Source organism: Cetorhinus maximus, chromosome 1, assembly GCF_964194155.1.
Source record: "Cetorhinus maximus chromosome 1, sCetMax3.hap1.1, whole genome shotgun sequence".
Lineage (NCBI taxonomy): Eukaryota > Metazoa > Chordata > Chondrichthyes > Lamniformes > Cetorhinidae > Cetorhinus > Cetorhinus maximus.
Window position 1 is genome coordinate 14,376,874 of NC_135879.1, and position 18,158 is coordinate 14,395,031.

The 18,158-nt window shown below is 43.6% G+C and overlaps 1 protein-coding gene across 5 annotated transcripts in view; it reads right to left on the reverse strand.

The window, feature by feature from the left end:
- The window catches only part of psd3l (pleckstrin and Sec7 domain containing 3, like), a 300,802-nt gene that overhangs the window by 168,928 nt on the left and 113,716 nt on the right, over window positions 1-18,158 (reverse strand). For all 5 annotated transcript variants that reach the window (XM_078533932.1, XM_078533868.1, XM_078533723.1 and 2 more), the window contains one exon: window positions 6,819-7,283. In XM_078533932.1, the coding sequence (XP_078390058.1) occupies window positions 6,819-7,283 (465 nt within the window). The remainder of the gene's footprint in view (window positions 1-6,818; window positions 7,284-18,158) is intronic.

Here is an 18,158-nt window from a genome sequence, read left to right on the forward strand (position 1 = left end):
TGTGTGTTTGGAAGGTGCTGTCGAAGGAGCTTTGGCAAGTTGCTGCAGTGCATCTTGGAGCTGGTACACATGTGCGCTGGTGGTGAAGGCAGTGAATGTTGAAGGTGGTGGACGACGTGCCAATCCAGCGGGCTGCTTGGTCCTGGGTGGTGTTGAGCATCTTGAGCGTTGTTTGAGCTTCAGTTAAGCAAGTGGGGAGTATTCCATCACACTTCTGACTTGTGCCTTGTAGATGGTGAACAGGCTTTGGGGAGTCAGAAGGTAATTGGTTACTCATCTCAGAATTCCCAGCCTCTGACCTGCTCTTGTAGCCACAATATTTCCAGTTCCATGTCTGATCAATGGTAACCCCCATATCAATGGTAACATTCAGCAATGGTAATGCCAGTAAAGATCAAGGTGAGATGGTTAGATTCTCTCTCGTTGGAGGTGGTCATAATGTGGTGTGAATGTTACATATTCAAAGCCTTATTAAGTCCCTGCTTCTCTCATTGGTGGCAACGTTGGCCAACAAGGTGTTAAAAAAAATCCTCTCACATCGAGTTTGTTGTAAACACTGCCAATATTCCTTCCTAGTTGGTGCTGATCTGAACAAAAACATTCTCAGCAAAAAACGAAGAAGCAAAAACGCTTGTTTTTTTGTTAAACAAAAAGAAACATACATTTTAAGCTTTATGGCACAGCGCCTAATGTGTAAAATAGTGAAACACAGATAACCACGACTTGGCAGATTTCTGTGCGTTGTAAAATTTTCACACAACACCCCTAGAAAAAACTGTTGAATGTAAGTATGAAAACCACAGACACATTTACAACGCATTGTAAAGTGGGGTTTTGTAAAACTGCACACTCTCTGTAATGTACTTTAATTTCACGTTTCATTATCTCCGGGACTTGATGTTAGTTTCTGCTGTGGTCTCGGACCTTGTGATGAAACACTCGCCCTAAACACCTTCACTGAGTAGGAGTTTCAGAACAACCTGAAGACTGGCCTTGCCTTTCTCGAACTGGTTGCAGCCTATCACACTCTCTCTCTGTGTGCTGGTCTTCTGGCAAAGGTGTCCTGCTACATTGGGCCACCTGATTGGCTGAATGATTGTTAATGTGCCATGGTTCCAGTGGCCACATGGCCTGACAGCAGTAGCCCATATAGACTCCAAATCATTATCTTTCCACAAGGATCATTTCTAGCTTATCTCATTTTTAATCTGTTCAACAATGACCTGTCTGAGACCAGATTACAGAAGTTCATTTATACTGATGACAGAACCTTTGCTACTCAAGCTAGTGTCTTTTCCATTCACTGATGGTATAAATTTTATGGCGAATGCTACCTGAAATGGTGTCTTCAACCAAAGGACTATGTTCTTCACTGCCTCTCCAGACAGAAGGAAGGAATTGCATTTATATAACACCTTTCAAGACCATTAGGTGTCTCAAAGTGCTTTACAGCCAATTGAGTACTTTTTGAAGTGTAGTCACTGTTGTAATGTAGAAAAATACAGAAGATAATTTGCACACGGCAAACTCCCACAAAGAGCTATGTTTTTTTTTAATTCATTCATGGGATGTGGGCTAGGCCAGCATTTATTGCCCATCCCTAATTGCCCTTGAGAAGGTGGTGGCGATCTGCCTTCTTAAACCCACTGCAGTCCATGTGGTGTAGGATTTTGATACAACGACAGTGGAGGAATGGCAATATATTTCCAAGTCAGAAATACTTGGCTTGGAGGAGAACCTCCAAGTGATGAGAACATAAGGACATAAGAAATAGGAACAGGAGTAGACCATTCGGCCCCTCGAGCCTGCTCCGCCATTCAATAAGATCATGGTTGAACTTCTTGAGTTTCGATTTCCACATTCACAGCTAACCCCCATAACCTTTGATTCCCTTGTCTAACAAGAGTCCATCTAACTCTGCCTCAAAAATATTCAATGACCCCACCTCCACCACCTTCTGAGACAGAGTTCCAAATTCGCACACCCTCAGAGAAAAAATTTCTCATCTCTGTCCTAAAAGGGCGACTCCTAATTTTAAAACAGTGACCCCCTAGTTCTGGACTCAGCCACAAGAGGAACCATTCTTTCAATGTCTACCTTGTCAAGGCCGTTCAGGATCTTGTAAACTTCAATCAAATCACCCCTCACTCTTCTAAACTCCAGTGGAAACAAGCCCAGTCTGTCCAACCTTTCCTCATAAGACAACCCAGTCATTCCAGGTATCAATCTAGTAAACCTCCATTGAACTGCCTCCAATGCATTTACATTCTTCCTTAAATAAGGAGATCAAAACTGCACACAGTATTTGAGATTGGGTCTCACAATGCCCTGTATAACTAAAGCATAACATCCTTACTTTTATGTTCAATCCCACTTGTAATAAAGGATAGCATTCCATTAGCCTTCTTAATTACTTGCTGTACCTGCATACTAACTTTTTGTGACTCATCTACTAGAACACCCAGATCCCTCTGCACCTCAGAATTATGCAGCCATTCTCCATTTAAATAGAACTCTGCTTTGTTGTTCTTCCTGCCAAAGTGAACAACTTCACATTTTCCCACATTAAACTCCATTTGTCAGATTTTGCCCACTCACTCAACCTATCTATAGCCATCTGCAACCTCCTCATGTCCTCTTCACAACATACTTTCCTACCTATCTTTGTGTTATCTGCAAATTTAGTTACCATGTCTTCACTCCCCTCATCTAAGTCATTGATATAAATCATAAAAAGTTGAGGCCCCAGTACAGACCCCTGTGGGATGCCACTCATCACATCCTGCAATCAGAAAAAGACCCATTTAGGCATACTCTCTGATTTCTGCCAGCCAGCCAATCTTCTATCCAAGCTAATATGTCACCCACTACACCATGCGCTTTTATTTTCCGTAATAAAGTTTGATGTGGCACCTTATCAAACGCCTTCTGGAAATCCAAGTACAGAACGTCTACAGGCTTGTCTTTATCCACTGCGCAAGTTACTCCTTCAAAAAAACTCCATAAATTGGATAAACCTGATTTTCCTTTCACAAAACCATGCTGACTCACAGGTGAGGTTCCAATGTGTCTGCTGCCCTTGTCCTTCTAGATGTTAATAACCAAATTATTTATGTATTTATGTTTTAGAAGGTGCCAATTTAACCAGGCTTTCTTGAGTTAAAGAAAGAGTAAGTTAATTAGTTACTAAAAACTTGAGAAAAATAATAAAAATGCAACATACATATACACAGATCAGAAATGAGAAGTTGAGTCCAAAAATAAAAGTTATAAAGATATACGAATCAGTCTTTGGCTTGTCCGTGAGGAGTAGATGGCGAAACGTCGCAGCCATTAAGTTGGGTGATTCTGGTAGAGTTGTATTTGGCAATTAAGCAGTTGGTTTGGAGACACTTGGTTCTGCAGGTTAGCTGAAGGAGTTGTCCTGTTTCCTTTTTGACTGTGGCTTTGTTGACTTGCCTCCAGCCAGAGAGAGAGAGAGAGAGAGAGAGGGAGAGAGAGAGAGAAGACTTTTAGCTGCAAGCTGCAGGGATACCTAGCTGCTGTTCTTCTGCAGTGACAGAAGACTGTGCCTTCAGCACACACTCGCACCCTAGAACTAGAACACAACGATCAGGTTTTCATCTGGGTTTTTAACCACTTTTCTTGTGTATTCCCGGAAGGGAAAAACAAATATGTCTTTCCCCCAGAATCTGCTTTCTTTCAAATCAGATCACGTCTATATTCTGAGACATAACTCAACAAGAGGTGGTTTCTGCTGAGATGTGGTAATCGGTCTCCATTGTCTCCGCAACCACAGGAGATTGAAGTTCAGTCTTTTGCATCACATCTCTCCCTTTCAAGTGTCTCTGTCTGAAATGGGCCTTGACACCATTTTAGCTTCGACATTTCAGGGCTTCTCTGGGGCATCTGAGGGCCTCTCCAGGGTCAAGCATAATCCATATAGGAATTTTCCAGAAAGTGGTTACTCTACAGTCTCAGCCAGCTTTTGCTTGCATGTCTTTTTTAAAAAATCATGTCTTCCTCAAAAAGGTCAATATGTCCGTAAGTACTTCGGGCTGTGATCTGCTGTCATGACACTCAGTACTGTGCTGGAGTGTCAGACTTGATTTTTAGGTTCAAGTCTTGGAGTGGGACTCGAACCTGCAGCCTTCTGACTCAGAGGCGAGAGCAATACCCACTCAGCCACGGCGGACAGATGCCTAAACACAATGCTCACTCTGCTTACATGGACACCAGCCTCTACTCCTCACTAACCCACAAAACACATTGCCTGAAAACTGCTGAGCAAGTCACAACACAAAATCACATCACCACCAAACTTGTCAGCTCTGCCTGTGGGGCAAAAGCTTCCACTTTACCCCCATCTGCTTGCACAATTTGCTGCCTCAGTTGCAAAATACTGCATTCCATTTGGGCTTACTCACCACATGCCACATTGCTGGATACGCAAGTGCATGCTCAAGTGCACTTCCATCTTGTGGTTGCCAGTTCTCTTCAGCGTAACTCATGCGCATCTCCATCGTTCAGTAGAAAAACTGCTGACAAAAACCACTTTGCCAATTCCTTCTGATTTGTTCGGTCCACCAACAGCTCCGTTCAAGTCACCCAGCATGGTCGATCCACCCTCATTCCTTGACTTGACCATACCAACTTGCTGGAGTGGAGAGGGATGCCCCTCTAAATCACCGGGTCATCTCCAATCCGACATGTTGTCAGCCAGGATTCAACTGGACACCTTTCAACTGCTCTAAACGGGAGAGGGAAAGGGCACCTCCAATATTCATCTGCGTAGGGTCTTTGTGAAGGCAACAAGTGTCCTTGCGGACAAACGCAAACCATGCCCCATGCCACTGAAACATTCCCACTAACTAAACTATCTGGTGATCATCAAAAGATGGCTGGAACAATATGCCAAGTCTGCACAAGGTAAATAATCATACAAATCTGCTGCAAAAACAACTGTTTCACCTATTCGACATTCGGCAAGGCTCTTGGTGCAATGAAACAAGGGCCCAGATTTTTGCTGGGGGGGTCGGTGGCGGGGAGAGGTGCCTCTTGCCCAGTGTTCTTTATAACAGAGATTGGGAGGGTGGCTGGCTAAGAGGGACAGACAGAGACAGAGGATGTGGATAGATCCCCTGGGGTTTATTTTGTGTACAGCTAATTCAAAGACAACAATTGTGCGCAGAAAGATTTATTTATCAATTTATCCGACAGCAATGAAAATATATGAATTATTTGTTTTACTGGAAAGAATAAAAAAAAGTCACTTCATCATCACCCCAGCAATAGATAATCTCTGAATTATCATCAGCATTGCCACTGAAGATCCAGTGGTAATATATTAAATTGTCAAAATGTCACAATCTTTTACACATGCAAAACAATCTTAAAATCTTCTAAATTCTTAGCTGGAAGCTGCAACTGACAACCACATTCCAATTTTCAAACCAATTTTGCCAACCCAACAGTGATTGAACACTGAATGATGGTGGACATGCTTTGCTTAACAATTAATTCTGTGGCCCTTAAAAGGGAGATAATTCCATCCTCCTTCTTCTCAAGTCCTCTACCCGAAGGTAGGTTCAACTCACAGTGCCACAACCTCCCTCCGCCCTGGGTAGGGCAAGGTGGCAGGTCCTAATATTCCACCCCAGCTAGTACGGGTAATGAACCCCAAGCTGTTGGCACCAATCTGATCCACACCAGTCCCATCTGAACCAACCGGCCCCCACAAGGAGTCCAAGTAGCTGTGGCAACATACACTTTTCACCTGCGTGTTGTAGCCCGGAGCTATGGTTAGTGATGGCAGAGGCTCCAATTTCTTACCATCACGTGGCTAACCAGGAATCTCTCCGCTTTTACCAGCTCCCATTGGCATTTGTTGTAAGGATTTGCAGATTGATACTCAACGCGCTATGAATGTGCCTTCCTTGGCCATCAGGTCCTGGAGTGGGATTGGAGCCCGGAGCTTCTGGCTCAGAGAGAGGGACTCTACCCACTGCACTACAAGACCTCCAATTCTACCCTACCAGAAGAGTAAAACATTCTGCCATTACATGGGACGATAGTTCTGTAAAAAAGTGCGCAACCAACTTATGAGCAATACCGTGGGAGACCTGCAAGTAATAATTAATAATGGCACTTGTAGTACTCAGCCACCAGCTCACACACTTCAAATATCACATTTCTATGTCACAATTAAAAGAGAAAGTACTGAAAAGTAGGAAGCACTATGTGAAATGTTCAAAGACATGATCCATGATCATAATGGAAGCAAAATGTCAGCCTCTTCATTTACATGACCAAGTACAATTAAAAAAAAAGACAAAGTCAAAAATTTGAACTCCTGCTTGATTAGTAATTGAACTTCAAATCAAATTGCTTCATTGACGAACCATTTCACAGAAAAATCTCGGTGCCTTAAAGGGACACAGGTCCAACTAATATCTGTATAACAGTGTGTATTACAAAATTCGATAGTCCAGAGCGCAAACAGCACATCAGCCTGGTCAAGATGTGCAAACTTGGGATATCTGTGTCTACATATTTACATTGGATGGACAGCAGCAGAAGTAATAGCCTACTGACGTATTGACAATTAACAACACACAAGCAGCCTCAAACTGATAAAAGACAGCACTCCTTTAAAACCATTCATTTGTGGCCTAATTTTGACATTGGTTTTTACACTTGGGTTAACTATTTTTTGAATACGAGGTACATATAGATCTGTGATATTTAGTATGTTGAGTATTTCCGTATCAGTTTAACAGTGGGGAGGGGGTGTGGGGGAGGTGTGAACTCATTCTTACCTTGAGTTAGAGGGGTCTGTCCCCCCCTCCTGAAACAGCTCCGAGAGTTGAGGTGCTCCGTTTACAACAGCATACGGAGAAGGTTTATGGGATAAATTGTCCGATGCGCTGCTGCCCCCAGGTCCCTCTGGCCTGCTACTCGAAGACTCGCTTGTGTCCGTACGGCGCTGCAATGCCCTGCTGCCGGAGGAAATCTCCACGATCCCAAGCTCCAGGAACTGGCTGCTTTCTTTGATTCGCTGCTGGATCATGGGGGTCAGAGGCATTTCGAAGCTGAAGCCACATTCGCTCTCGTCCGTGGAGGAGATCATGTCCAGGGAGTCCAGGCTGTTGTACGAGGTGCCTTTCAGTCGTTGGCACTCCATAATATGTTCAAACTGTGAGCTGAAAATATCGGTCACCTCACTGGGTAGAGTCCATGCATCCTCAAATTCTGGCTTGTCCGTCACAGTCAACATCAGCAAACTGAGGAGGCAACAATCAGAAGTACAGTTAGGAAAACACAGGAAATCCAGCACATTTTATTCCTCTATAGTCGCTGCAGAAATTATCACCTACATCTCACCTGTTAACTTCTCCCAGCAGCACCCATTACTTTTGGAACGTCACTATTCTATTTTATTCAATGAATATTTAAACTATAAATCCTTCTTTCATACTCTCAACAATGAAAACCGTTATAATGAGGTTCCTGTAATGCTCTTCAAATCATTAAGGGGAGATGGTGGTGTAGTGGTAATGTCGTTGGGCTAGTAACCCAGAGGTCTATTTCCTACCCTTACTATCCTGAAGACGTCAACTGTCGCTAGGATATTGTCCATGTGCCGAGAATACTTCAGTTCATTGCACAAGAGATCATTATTTATGCATGAGCATGGGAGGGGGGTCATTCACAGCCAAATTCGCTCTTATCTCACACAACATCCACAAAGATATATTTTGCAGCAGTGTTCACTTACTTGTCAACAGAGCAACGACAATTGGCGATTCGTCGCCTCTTGAGTCCAGAGGCGGATTGAGGGCAAATGTAATGCTGTAGACTATCAGTGTAGGCTAAATGTAGATTATCAGTGCTAATAGAATCAGGGATGTTCCTCACCCACAAAGCTCATGTGCAGACCAGGTAAGGTGCGAACTCAATCAATGGGAGAGAGTCTTCTATCAACAGCCTTTGTTTTCCTCATCCTCACTCCCTCACCCCACCTTGTCCCACCCAATGTCACTGATTGATTTCACCTACATCACAAAGAACATTGGTCTTCAAAACGACAGGAAATTACTATTCCATCATAGAGTATGAGACAGCCCAATCCCTACTTCATAAAACTTAAAAATAGTGTGTAAACTATCGAGAATTTAACGAACTCAACCTGACAACATATGATCTATGGGCTTTAATACAAAATACAGAGTGCAGTAGGCCTTTCATTTTTATTCTGTAAATTAAGGACACCTGCATTTTGCAACATATTGTAACTATTTGTAAACTGAAATGTTCATGGTTGTGCAATCCTTTTTATTACTTTATACTTTATTTTTATTTTAATGACTGTTTATAACTATATTATGAATTATGATCCTGTTTTGCTTGTGTCGTCATCACAATTTGACACTTGCTGCCATGGTGATTTTTCAACAAACCAATTGCCTATCTATCTATCAGGTTACAAACATACAACATTCAAGAGCAGGAAAAGACCAGCGGGTCCAGCAGCTTGCCCCACACTCACGGTGACTAGCATTATGACTAAATAACACCACCACCACCCCTACAGCCATGTAATTTCCTGGGAGAGGCAACAAATTGGAAAAAAAAGGTAGTACATTATCCTCATGAGGACATCCCTTTGCTACGGAGCCTCAGTAAACAGTTCCTCCCCAGCTGTCAAGGTTTTGAATCTGATGCATGTCATTTTATATGCTAGATTCTGGACCTCAAACTCGCCCAGGTGCAGTACGGGTACCAATGGAATAACAATGGCACAAACCACGTCAGGCATTTACCGATGTGCCAGACTTGCAACTCACTTCATGATGCCACACTAATACAAATGTATCTGTTCCTGTGTTGCATCTAACCAGGCAGGTTTTATATCAAGGAGATTCCAGTGGAGGCAAATGGAGCAAAAGTTAGAGGATTGAAAGCTTAAAAAACTGCTCACATTTTCTGAATTTATTATTAAACTAAGGTGTGCTAGAAGAGTGTGCAAAAAACACATATCCATTGAACTTCTCAGTCTTGAAGATTGGCCCCAATTACACCCGAGGTCCTCACCAAATACTAATTGGTTTTTGGAAATTGTCCAATTTAAGTTGACTTGCAACTCACCTTCTAACTTGGCAAATGTTTTTTTTTATTTTAACAGTTCACCAAAAGCAATGGGAGTGAAGAAATCTGAGATACTAGGCACACATCAGATGATCAACAAAAAGCATGAAAGTTTTTATCTTTTTTGGACCAAACTAAGTTTCATTAACAGTCGTTTGGTGGTTCAGAACTTGAGTATTGCTGAAAAAATGAGACATTTTTTGACAAAGCTTTTCGTCTTGCAACTCATCAGGACAATCTGTAAGAAAATACCAATGTCAGAGGAAACAATATGGGATGACATCTTAGAAGGCTCTCAAATGAAGTCATATGGGTAGAACTGAAAAACAAAAAAGGAGCAATCACATTGCTGAGAGTATACTATAGGCCCCCAAACAGTCAGAGAGAAATAGAAGGGCAGATATGTAGGCAAATTTCAGAGAAGTGTAAAAATAATAGGGTAGTAATAGTGGAGAATTTCAACTTCCCCAACATTAACTGGGTTAGTCATTATGTGATAGGTTTAGAAGGAGCGGAATTCTTAAAATGCATCCAGTGGAGCTTTTTAAGCCAGTACATAGAAGGTCCTACAAGAGAGGGGGTGGTCCTGGACTTAATTTTATGGAACGAAGCCGGGCAAGTGGTAGAGGTATCAGCGGGGGAGCATTTTGCAGATAATGATCATAACTCCGTTAGATTCAAGGTTGTTATGGAAAAGGACAAGGATGGGCCAGAAATCAGAGTTCTAAATTGGGGGAAGGCTGATTTTAATAAGATCAGATATGATTTGGCCAGAGTGGACTGGGAGCAGCTCTTTTAGGTAAATCTGTGTCAGAGCAGTAGGGCTCATCCAAGAAGGAAATAGGGAGAGTACAGGGCCAACATATTCCAGTAAAGACAAAGGGTGGGACCAACAAATCCAGGGAACCCTGAATGTCGAGGGATATACAGGATTGGATAAAGAGAAAAAGGGAGGTTTATGGCAGATACCGAGGGGTCAAAACAGCGGAAGCCCTAGAGAAGTATAGAATGTGTAGGGGGAACTTCAAAAAGAAATTAGGAGAGCAAAAAGGGGGCATGAAAAAACATTGGCGGGTAAAATAAAGGAAAATCCAAAGTTATTTTACAAGAAAGAGTAGGGCCCATTAAGTGACCATTGGGTAATTTGTATGTGGAGCCGTAAGACGTAGGTAGGGTTCTAAACGAATACTTTGTGTCAGTGTTCACAAGTGAGAGGGACGACATGGGTATGGAAATCAGGCAGTAGGATTGTGATATAATTAAAGAAATTAGAATGGAAAGGAAGGAGGTTCTAAGTGGTCTGGCAGGCTTAAAAGTAGATAAATCTCCAGGCCCAGATGAAATGTATCCCAGGCTGTTGAGTGAGGCAAGGTGCCAAAGGACTGGAGGACAGCCAATGTGGTACCGTTATACAAGAAGGGAGGGATAAACCAGGGAACTACAGGCCAGTCAGTCTAACCTCAGTGGTGGGGAAACTATTAGAAGCAATCCTGAGGGACAGAATTAATCTATACTTGGAGAGGCAGGGATTAATCAAGGACAGTCAGCATGGTTTTGTTAAGGGGAGGTCATGTCTGACCAATTTGATTGAATTTTTCGAAGAGGTGACCAGGTGTCTAGATGAGGGCAATGCATTTGACATAGTCTACTTGGACTTCAGCAAGGCTTTTGATAAGGTCCCGCATGGGAGACTGACAAAGAAGGTAAGAGCCCATGGGATCCAAGGCAATTTGGCTAATTGGATCCAGAATTGGCTGAGTGGCAGGAAGCAGGGGGTGATGGTCGAGGGGTGTTGTGACTGGATGCCTGTGTCCAGTGGGGTTCCACAGGTGTTGGGTCCCTTGCTGTTTGTGGTGTATATAAATGATTTAGACTTGAATGTAGAAGGGTTGATCAGTAAAGTTTGCAGATGACATGAAAATTGGTGGGATGGTAAATAGTGAGGAGGATAGCCTTAGATTACAGGAGGGTATAGACGGGCTGGTCAGAGGGCCTGATCAGTGGCCAATGAAATTTAATCTGGATAAGTGTGAGGTGATACACTTGGGCAGGACAAGCAAGGCACGGGAATACACGATGAATGGTAGGACCCTGAGAAATACCAAGGATCAGATTGGTGTGCATGTCCACTGGTCCCTTAAGGTAGTGGGACAGGTAGATAAGGTGGTTAAGAAGGCATATGGGATACTTGCTTTTATTAGCCGACGCATAGAATATAAGAGCAGGAAGGTTATGCTGGAACTGTATAAAACACTGGTTAGGCCACAGCTAGAGTATTGCGTGCAGTTCTGGAATCCGCATTATAGGAAAGATGTGATTGCACTAGAGAGAGTGCAGAGGAGATTTACCAGGATGTTGCCTGGGCTGGAGAGTTTTAGTTATGAGGAGAGATTGGATAGACTGGGGTTATTTTCCTTGGAGCAGACAAGACTGAGGGGGACATGATTGAGGTGTATAAAATTGAGGGGCATAGATAGGGTAGACATGAAGGAACTTTCCCCTTGGGATCAATAACTAGGTGGGGGGGGGCACAGATTTAAGGTAAGGGGCAGGAGGTTTAGAGGGGATGTGAGGAAGAATTTTTTCACCCAGAGGGTGCTGGGAATCTGGAACTCACTGCCTGAAAGGGTGGTAGAGGCAGAAATCCTCGTTACATTTAAGAAGTATTTGGATGTGCACTTGCGATGCCACGGCATACAAGGCTGTGGGCCTAGTGCTGGAAAATGGGATTAGAATGGTTAGGTACTTGTTTGACTGGCGCAGACTCGATGGGCCGAAGAGCCTTTTTCTGTGCTGTAGGTCTCTATGACTCTACTAACATATTTATACTTTATGAGAACAGATAATGCTTGACAGTTAACTGTCAGTCAAAATCAACTGGTGCATTCTCCAGGCCCCGCCTCCATGGAAACCAATCAGTACTCCCTTCTCATGCAGTATAAATATGCTCTTTCCCCTGACATTGATATTTTCTTACGAATTGTCCTGATGAGTTGCAAGACGAAAAGCTTTGACAAAAAATGTCTATTTTTTCAGCAATACTTAAGTTTCATTAATTTTGCAAACAGAAAAGTTTCCCTGTTCTTGAGCCCTGGCTGTGGGGTTTGAGTCAACTAAATTGGACAATTTCCTAAAACCAATTAATGTTTGGTGAGGACCTCAGGTTTAAGTAATTGGGACCAATCTTCAAGACTTAAAGTTCAGTGGATATGTTTTTATTTTGCACACTGTTCTAGCACACTTCAGTTTAATAATAAAAACAGAAATTGTGAGCAGTTTTTTTAAGCTATCAACTCTCTAACTTTCGCTCCAATTGTCTCCACTTGAATCTCCTTGATATAAAACCTGTCTGGTTAGATGCAACACAGGAATAGATCCATTTGTAGTAATGTAGCATCATGAAGTTATAGACAAATGCACACATATCAATCAGAATATGAATTCAATGCAGGTTGCTAGTGTCCCACCACAAACCCAATGTCACCAATGGCAATCTTTATGATAAAAGCAAAAAACTGCAGATGCTGGAAATCCGAAACAAAACCAATAACACCTGGAAAAACTCAGCAGGTCTGACAGCATCTGCGGAGAGGAATACAGTTAACGTTTCGAGTCCATATGACTCTTCACCAGAATCTTTATGCAATCGTTATGATGTCGCGTAAAGGTGAGTGCTAAGCAAAATCTCTCAGGCCAGCAATGCTAATATATAATCCAGGACTAAATAAAGGCATATATTGAGAAACACCAGAAAATATCTCCTTTTACAACAGCTTGTTGGAATTGTATTCAGTACTTAGCCTCTTCACAATTGCAAAGCTCAAGTGAAGATACCTTACCTGGGCATTTTCACAAAGGTGGTGTGATTGGCATTGGACTCAACCACTGGTAAGGGCGAGGTGGGAGGGGGGTGGGAGGGGTGTGGGGGTGGAATATAAAAGACCAGGTCGCTTTGGGAGATAAGAAACTGCCAGAATTTGTTGCCTATAAGGGCAGTAATTAAAATTTAAAATTACCAACAATGTTTATTTATGCTAAATATGTTGTGAAGACAGGCCCATACATGACTCAGCTTTCACATTTTTGGAACTCCTGCCCTGCCTGATTCTTAAAGATTTTTAAACACTGAACGATCTTTCTTTCAGCTTCATGCCTTTAGTTTTGCTGAAGAAACCAATCATTGGTTACTATGGCAACAATGGTCCAAGTCGCATTGCTTCACCTGTCAGTCTGAATAACAAGAACAGTCGGCATTTTGATCACGGAGGGCGTCACAGTCAAGTTGAATTGTCTGATTGTCCAAAAGCCAATACATGTATGTTCTACACAAGAGTCGATAGGGCAGCTGCGGAGAATGGGAACCCTACCTGTTTTGGTGATGATTTTCCACCACCACCCCACCCCCATTGTCTCTGGAACACTTGGGCAGACTGTAGCACCTGCCCTGCTAGCCTAGTGAGGTGAAGCAAGACAGGACGGAACCAGGGATCAAACGTGGGGCTTCCCTCCCTTCCCTCCATATACACATAGGTATGGAGGGAAGAGTGGAATCACCCATAGCTGTTTCTACACATCTGGCAGCAGTTTTCTCCAGGATACCATGGCAGAGGCCTCAGAGTAGAGGCTTCTACTCAGCCCAGGGAACCTGGGAGAGCAACCGCGAAGAGGGGAAAATGAAATGGAAAAGGAACTGAATTTCTTTACAATTCAAAAAACATATAATTGTGACTAATTTAAATAACTTTCCTGAACTTCAGAACCACTGCTCAAATCTCCACAGCACCTCCACCAACCAGCTCTCGAATCACTACATCACCATATAACTAGAACCTGAGCTGACACGTCATCCAGTAACTAGTGCTTGAATTGCACTGTCATGCACTACCTAGCACCTGACAGAAACATCATCCACCAATCTCCACTTCAATCACCATCTCATCCACAAACTAGTACCTGATTTACACAGCATCCATTCCACTTAAATCGCAACATTATCCACTAACTTGTACCAAATTTCCACGTCATCCACCAACTAGAAACTAAATTGCCACCACACTCACTAATTAGCACACAAACGGACATGCCATCAACCAACCAGCACTTAAAGCGACACACCATCAACTAATTAATGTTGAATGGGAAAACCATCCATTAACTCGTGCCCAAATCATGTCATCCACTAACTTGCACCTGATCCACACCATCCACTAGCTAGAGCCCGATTCACACCACCCACTGCCTAGCCTGATTCACGTCACCCACTAACTATCCCCTTATTAACATCGCCCACTAACTGGCCCCCGATTCACATCGTCCACTAACTAGTCCGATTCACATCGCCCACTAACTAGCATCTGATTCACTACACCCACTAACAATTTGGTGTTGCACAGCGGGCTAGTTCATAAATGTTTGAATTTTAGGAACAGGAAAAGATTCAACAAGCTAGCCCTTTTGAATGGACCATAACCCACTTAATCATCTTCTCAGAACGTTCCTCACCTCAATCCCTTCTCCCTTCAGAAAGGCAACTAGGACTGGTTGTCCCTAATTACTGTTCCAAGCAGCAGACCAAGTCAGCCAGGGTATGGATCATGAATAAAGCACTAATAATGGATCTGCCTAATCTTCCAAGAGATGGGATCACCAATGTTGACTTGTTCAAGAAAAGAATGAAGAGGGAGGAATGCTGGAAATATGGAGGTCTCACAACAGCAGTGAACAAAAAAAAGGCAATATCCTTGAGTTCTGCTGTACTGCTGACAGTGCATAGTCCTTAGCACCCAAGCTACCTGTAGTCATGGATACCAGCCTAGTCAGCAATGCCCACCGCCCCCCCCCAAAACAGGAAGGATTTATCCATCAAAAGGAAGCCCTAACATTGGTCCAGTGAGGTAACCAAATCCCTCTTGAATCCAGATATCTTCTTCCTATAGCAAGTTCTGGGGCCATCAGTGGTACTCAGGTCTCAGCTGCCATGACCTTTGCTCAGGCCTCTGTTGGGCATGAAGAGCCGGTTTCCCTGGCAAGACCTCTTCTGACCCTGAGCAATGGTCCCCTCCATGTCTGGTGCTAATCCCAGGGCAGCCTACTTCCGTCCCAATTTCAGTTCTTCGAGTGATAATCTGTTCCAGTTGAGCCTGAGTTTGAACAGGAACTTCAGGTCCAAAGGAGTATGACCGATGGCCCCAGAGCTTGCTATAGAAATTAGATAGCTGGAAGCTGGATTCAAGAGGGATTTGGTTACCTCACTGGGCCAGTGTTAGGGCTTCCTTTTGGTGGATAAATCCTTCCTGTTTGTGGGGGTGGACTTTGCCAAATAGGCTGGTATCCATGACTACAGGTAGCCTGGGTGCTGGGGACTCTGCTCTACCAGTTGTACAGCGGGAACAGGCTGGTTGCTTGCTATGGGAGAAAACTGGAATGGCCGCAGATGAGGCAAGACAGAGGGATACAACCAGTTTAATGAAACCTAACTCAATAAAGACCAGCTGATTTTTTAGTTCTGTACATTTACCTGTCTGCTTTAAATCCCATTTTATGAATAAGGAACTAGGTCTGTAAAGCTAACTGCTTTTTAGTATATTTAAAGATCACAAGAAATAGGAGCCCGAGAAAGGCACTGGGTCTCCAGAGCTGCTCTGTCATCCAATAATATTATGGCTGATCTGATTGTCGCCCTAACTCCACTTTCCTATCTGCCCCCTGTAACTCTGGACTCCCTTGTACATCAAATCTGTCTAACTCAGGCTTGGATATATTAATTGACCCAGCCTCCACTACTCCCTGGCGAAGAGCATTTCAAACACCCACTGAGAGAAGAAATTCCTCCTCAGCTCCATCTTGAATGAGAGGCCACTTAGTTTGAAACTGTGTCCCCTCGTTCTAGGCTCCCCCACAAGGTGAAACATCCTCTCAGCATCCAACCTGTCAAGTCCCCTCAGAGTCTTATATGTCTCAATAAGATGACCTCTCGTTCTTCAAATCTCCAGTGGGTGTAGGCCCAAGCTGCACAACCTTTCCTCATAAGACAAACATTTCATCGCAGGAATTGTGGGGTGGATGGGGCAGAGGGGGATGTAGATTTTCCCGAGGGCCCCCTCTCCCCCATGTAACTTCAGCAGAAATCTCGCTTACACGCACAAATGGATTTTGCCTGGAGCGCAAAACAGGAATAGGAAAGCTACAAGGAAATTCACCTCCACTCTTGATACATTTTTAAGTATTTTAATCAATACTGTCCCACATGGTTTTAGACCAGTGTAAAGGATAACTCAGAAAGCAGCTTCACTTACTTAGCAGCTGGATCTCCTAGGACATTCCTCACAGTGGAAAAAAAGTGAAACAACTCAGGTATCTTTTACTCGTTGCTTTTGTCTGTTCCTGTTATGCTTCCCCCTGTTTCCTTCTCCCCTATTGGTATTTCGGGGGTTTTTTACTCTCCCTTGGTTTTGTTTGACTTCACTTTTTCCTACTTCTGTTAATTTTTATCTTACATTTTTGTCCATTCTGTGTACAATTATTCCACTTTCGATGAGAAGCCTTTGGTCCATTGTCCAGGTGAAAAACGGGCAGGCAGTTCCTGGGAATCTGAGGTGGGGTGGGGGGTTAAATTCTTTTGACTATTCTCGGAATCTACAGCCTTTTCATGTCTGCTATGCTAGGTATGTTACCTTTCATGGTAGAGACTTGATGGATATGGGCAGCCTGGAAGTATTGGTACTGGACTGGCAACTGAGAGGCCATGAGCTTAAATCCCACGATGACAAGTTGTTAAATCTGATAACTTCCAGGCTGGCACCAGCTAAAATGGCAATGACAGCTACTGGGTGGATGCAAAAGCCTAACTAGTGCCCTAATTTTCTTCAGCAAAGCTGCCACTCTTACCTGGCCTATTTGTGTCTTCAGTCTCTCACTATGTGGCCGCCCTCAGGGCAACTAGGGAAGACCAATACTGACTTGTCATGTGTTTCCCATATAGAATCACATACAGGGCAGGAGGCCATTCGGCCCATCTCTTAAAGAGGTATTCAATTCATCCCATTCCCCTGTTCTCTCCCCACAGTCCTGAAATTCTTGTTTCCCATTCATCCCAAGAAGGATTTTTTTCAAAAAAAAGAGGCAATCTAACTATTTAAAGCTGTGAAAATGTTCAGCGTTGTTTGATGGTTACTTTCCTAAAGAGGTGGAGTTTTTGTTTTTAAATAGTAGCTTTTATTGGTTGCTTTCTAACAAAACTGAAAATTGGACCAATCAGCACGTTGGCAGATACATCAGCCAAAGACCTGGTAGTAAATCTATCTACACATAGTTAAAAGTAAGGGAGAGGGAGCAATCACTAGATGAATAAAGGCTTTAATTAGTAAATACTTTTAATTTACGTTACCACTTTGGCCAGAATTTTTTTGTCCCACAGGGCGCGCGCCCAACCCGATTGGGCGTAAAATAGCGCACGGTGATGTCGGGCGAGCGTCCCAACATCATCGTGCACTCACTTGATATTTCGATTGGCGGGCGCTTGCGCGAGTTGGCAGCGCGCCCACCAACCATTAAGCGGCCCATGAAGCCCATTAAAAAGCCAACTGACGATGATTTATCGCTGCCCGTCCAACGTTGCGGTTGGCGGGCGGACGAACCGGCCAGGCGACCATTTGCATTTTTGAGGAAACCTCATCCATGGGCGGGATGAGGTTTCCGATATTAATTTTAAAAAGTAAAAATGTTTGGGCAGAATTTTTATCATCCCTATGTTTAGGTGAGTGATCCTTACGGGTGGAAATTTTTTTTTCGGAATTTCACACTATTTATTTTTGTATTTAAAATTCTTCAGCTCTCTGCCTTCAGGGAGCTTTTGTGGTGCGCTCTCCCCCGTGCTCGCACTGACGTCAGCACTCGCCCTCCTTGCGTTCCCCACCCCAGCAGCGCACGCTTCACGCTGGCCGGCCGTTAACTGGCCAGCCAGCGTGAAATTGCGGTCAGGGGCCGATTGCGGGTCACTCCCAGGCCCGCCC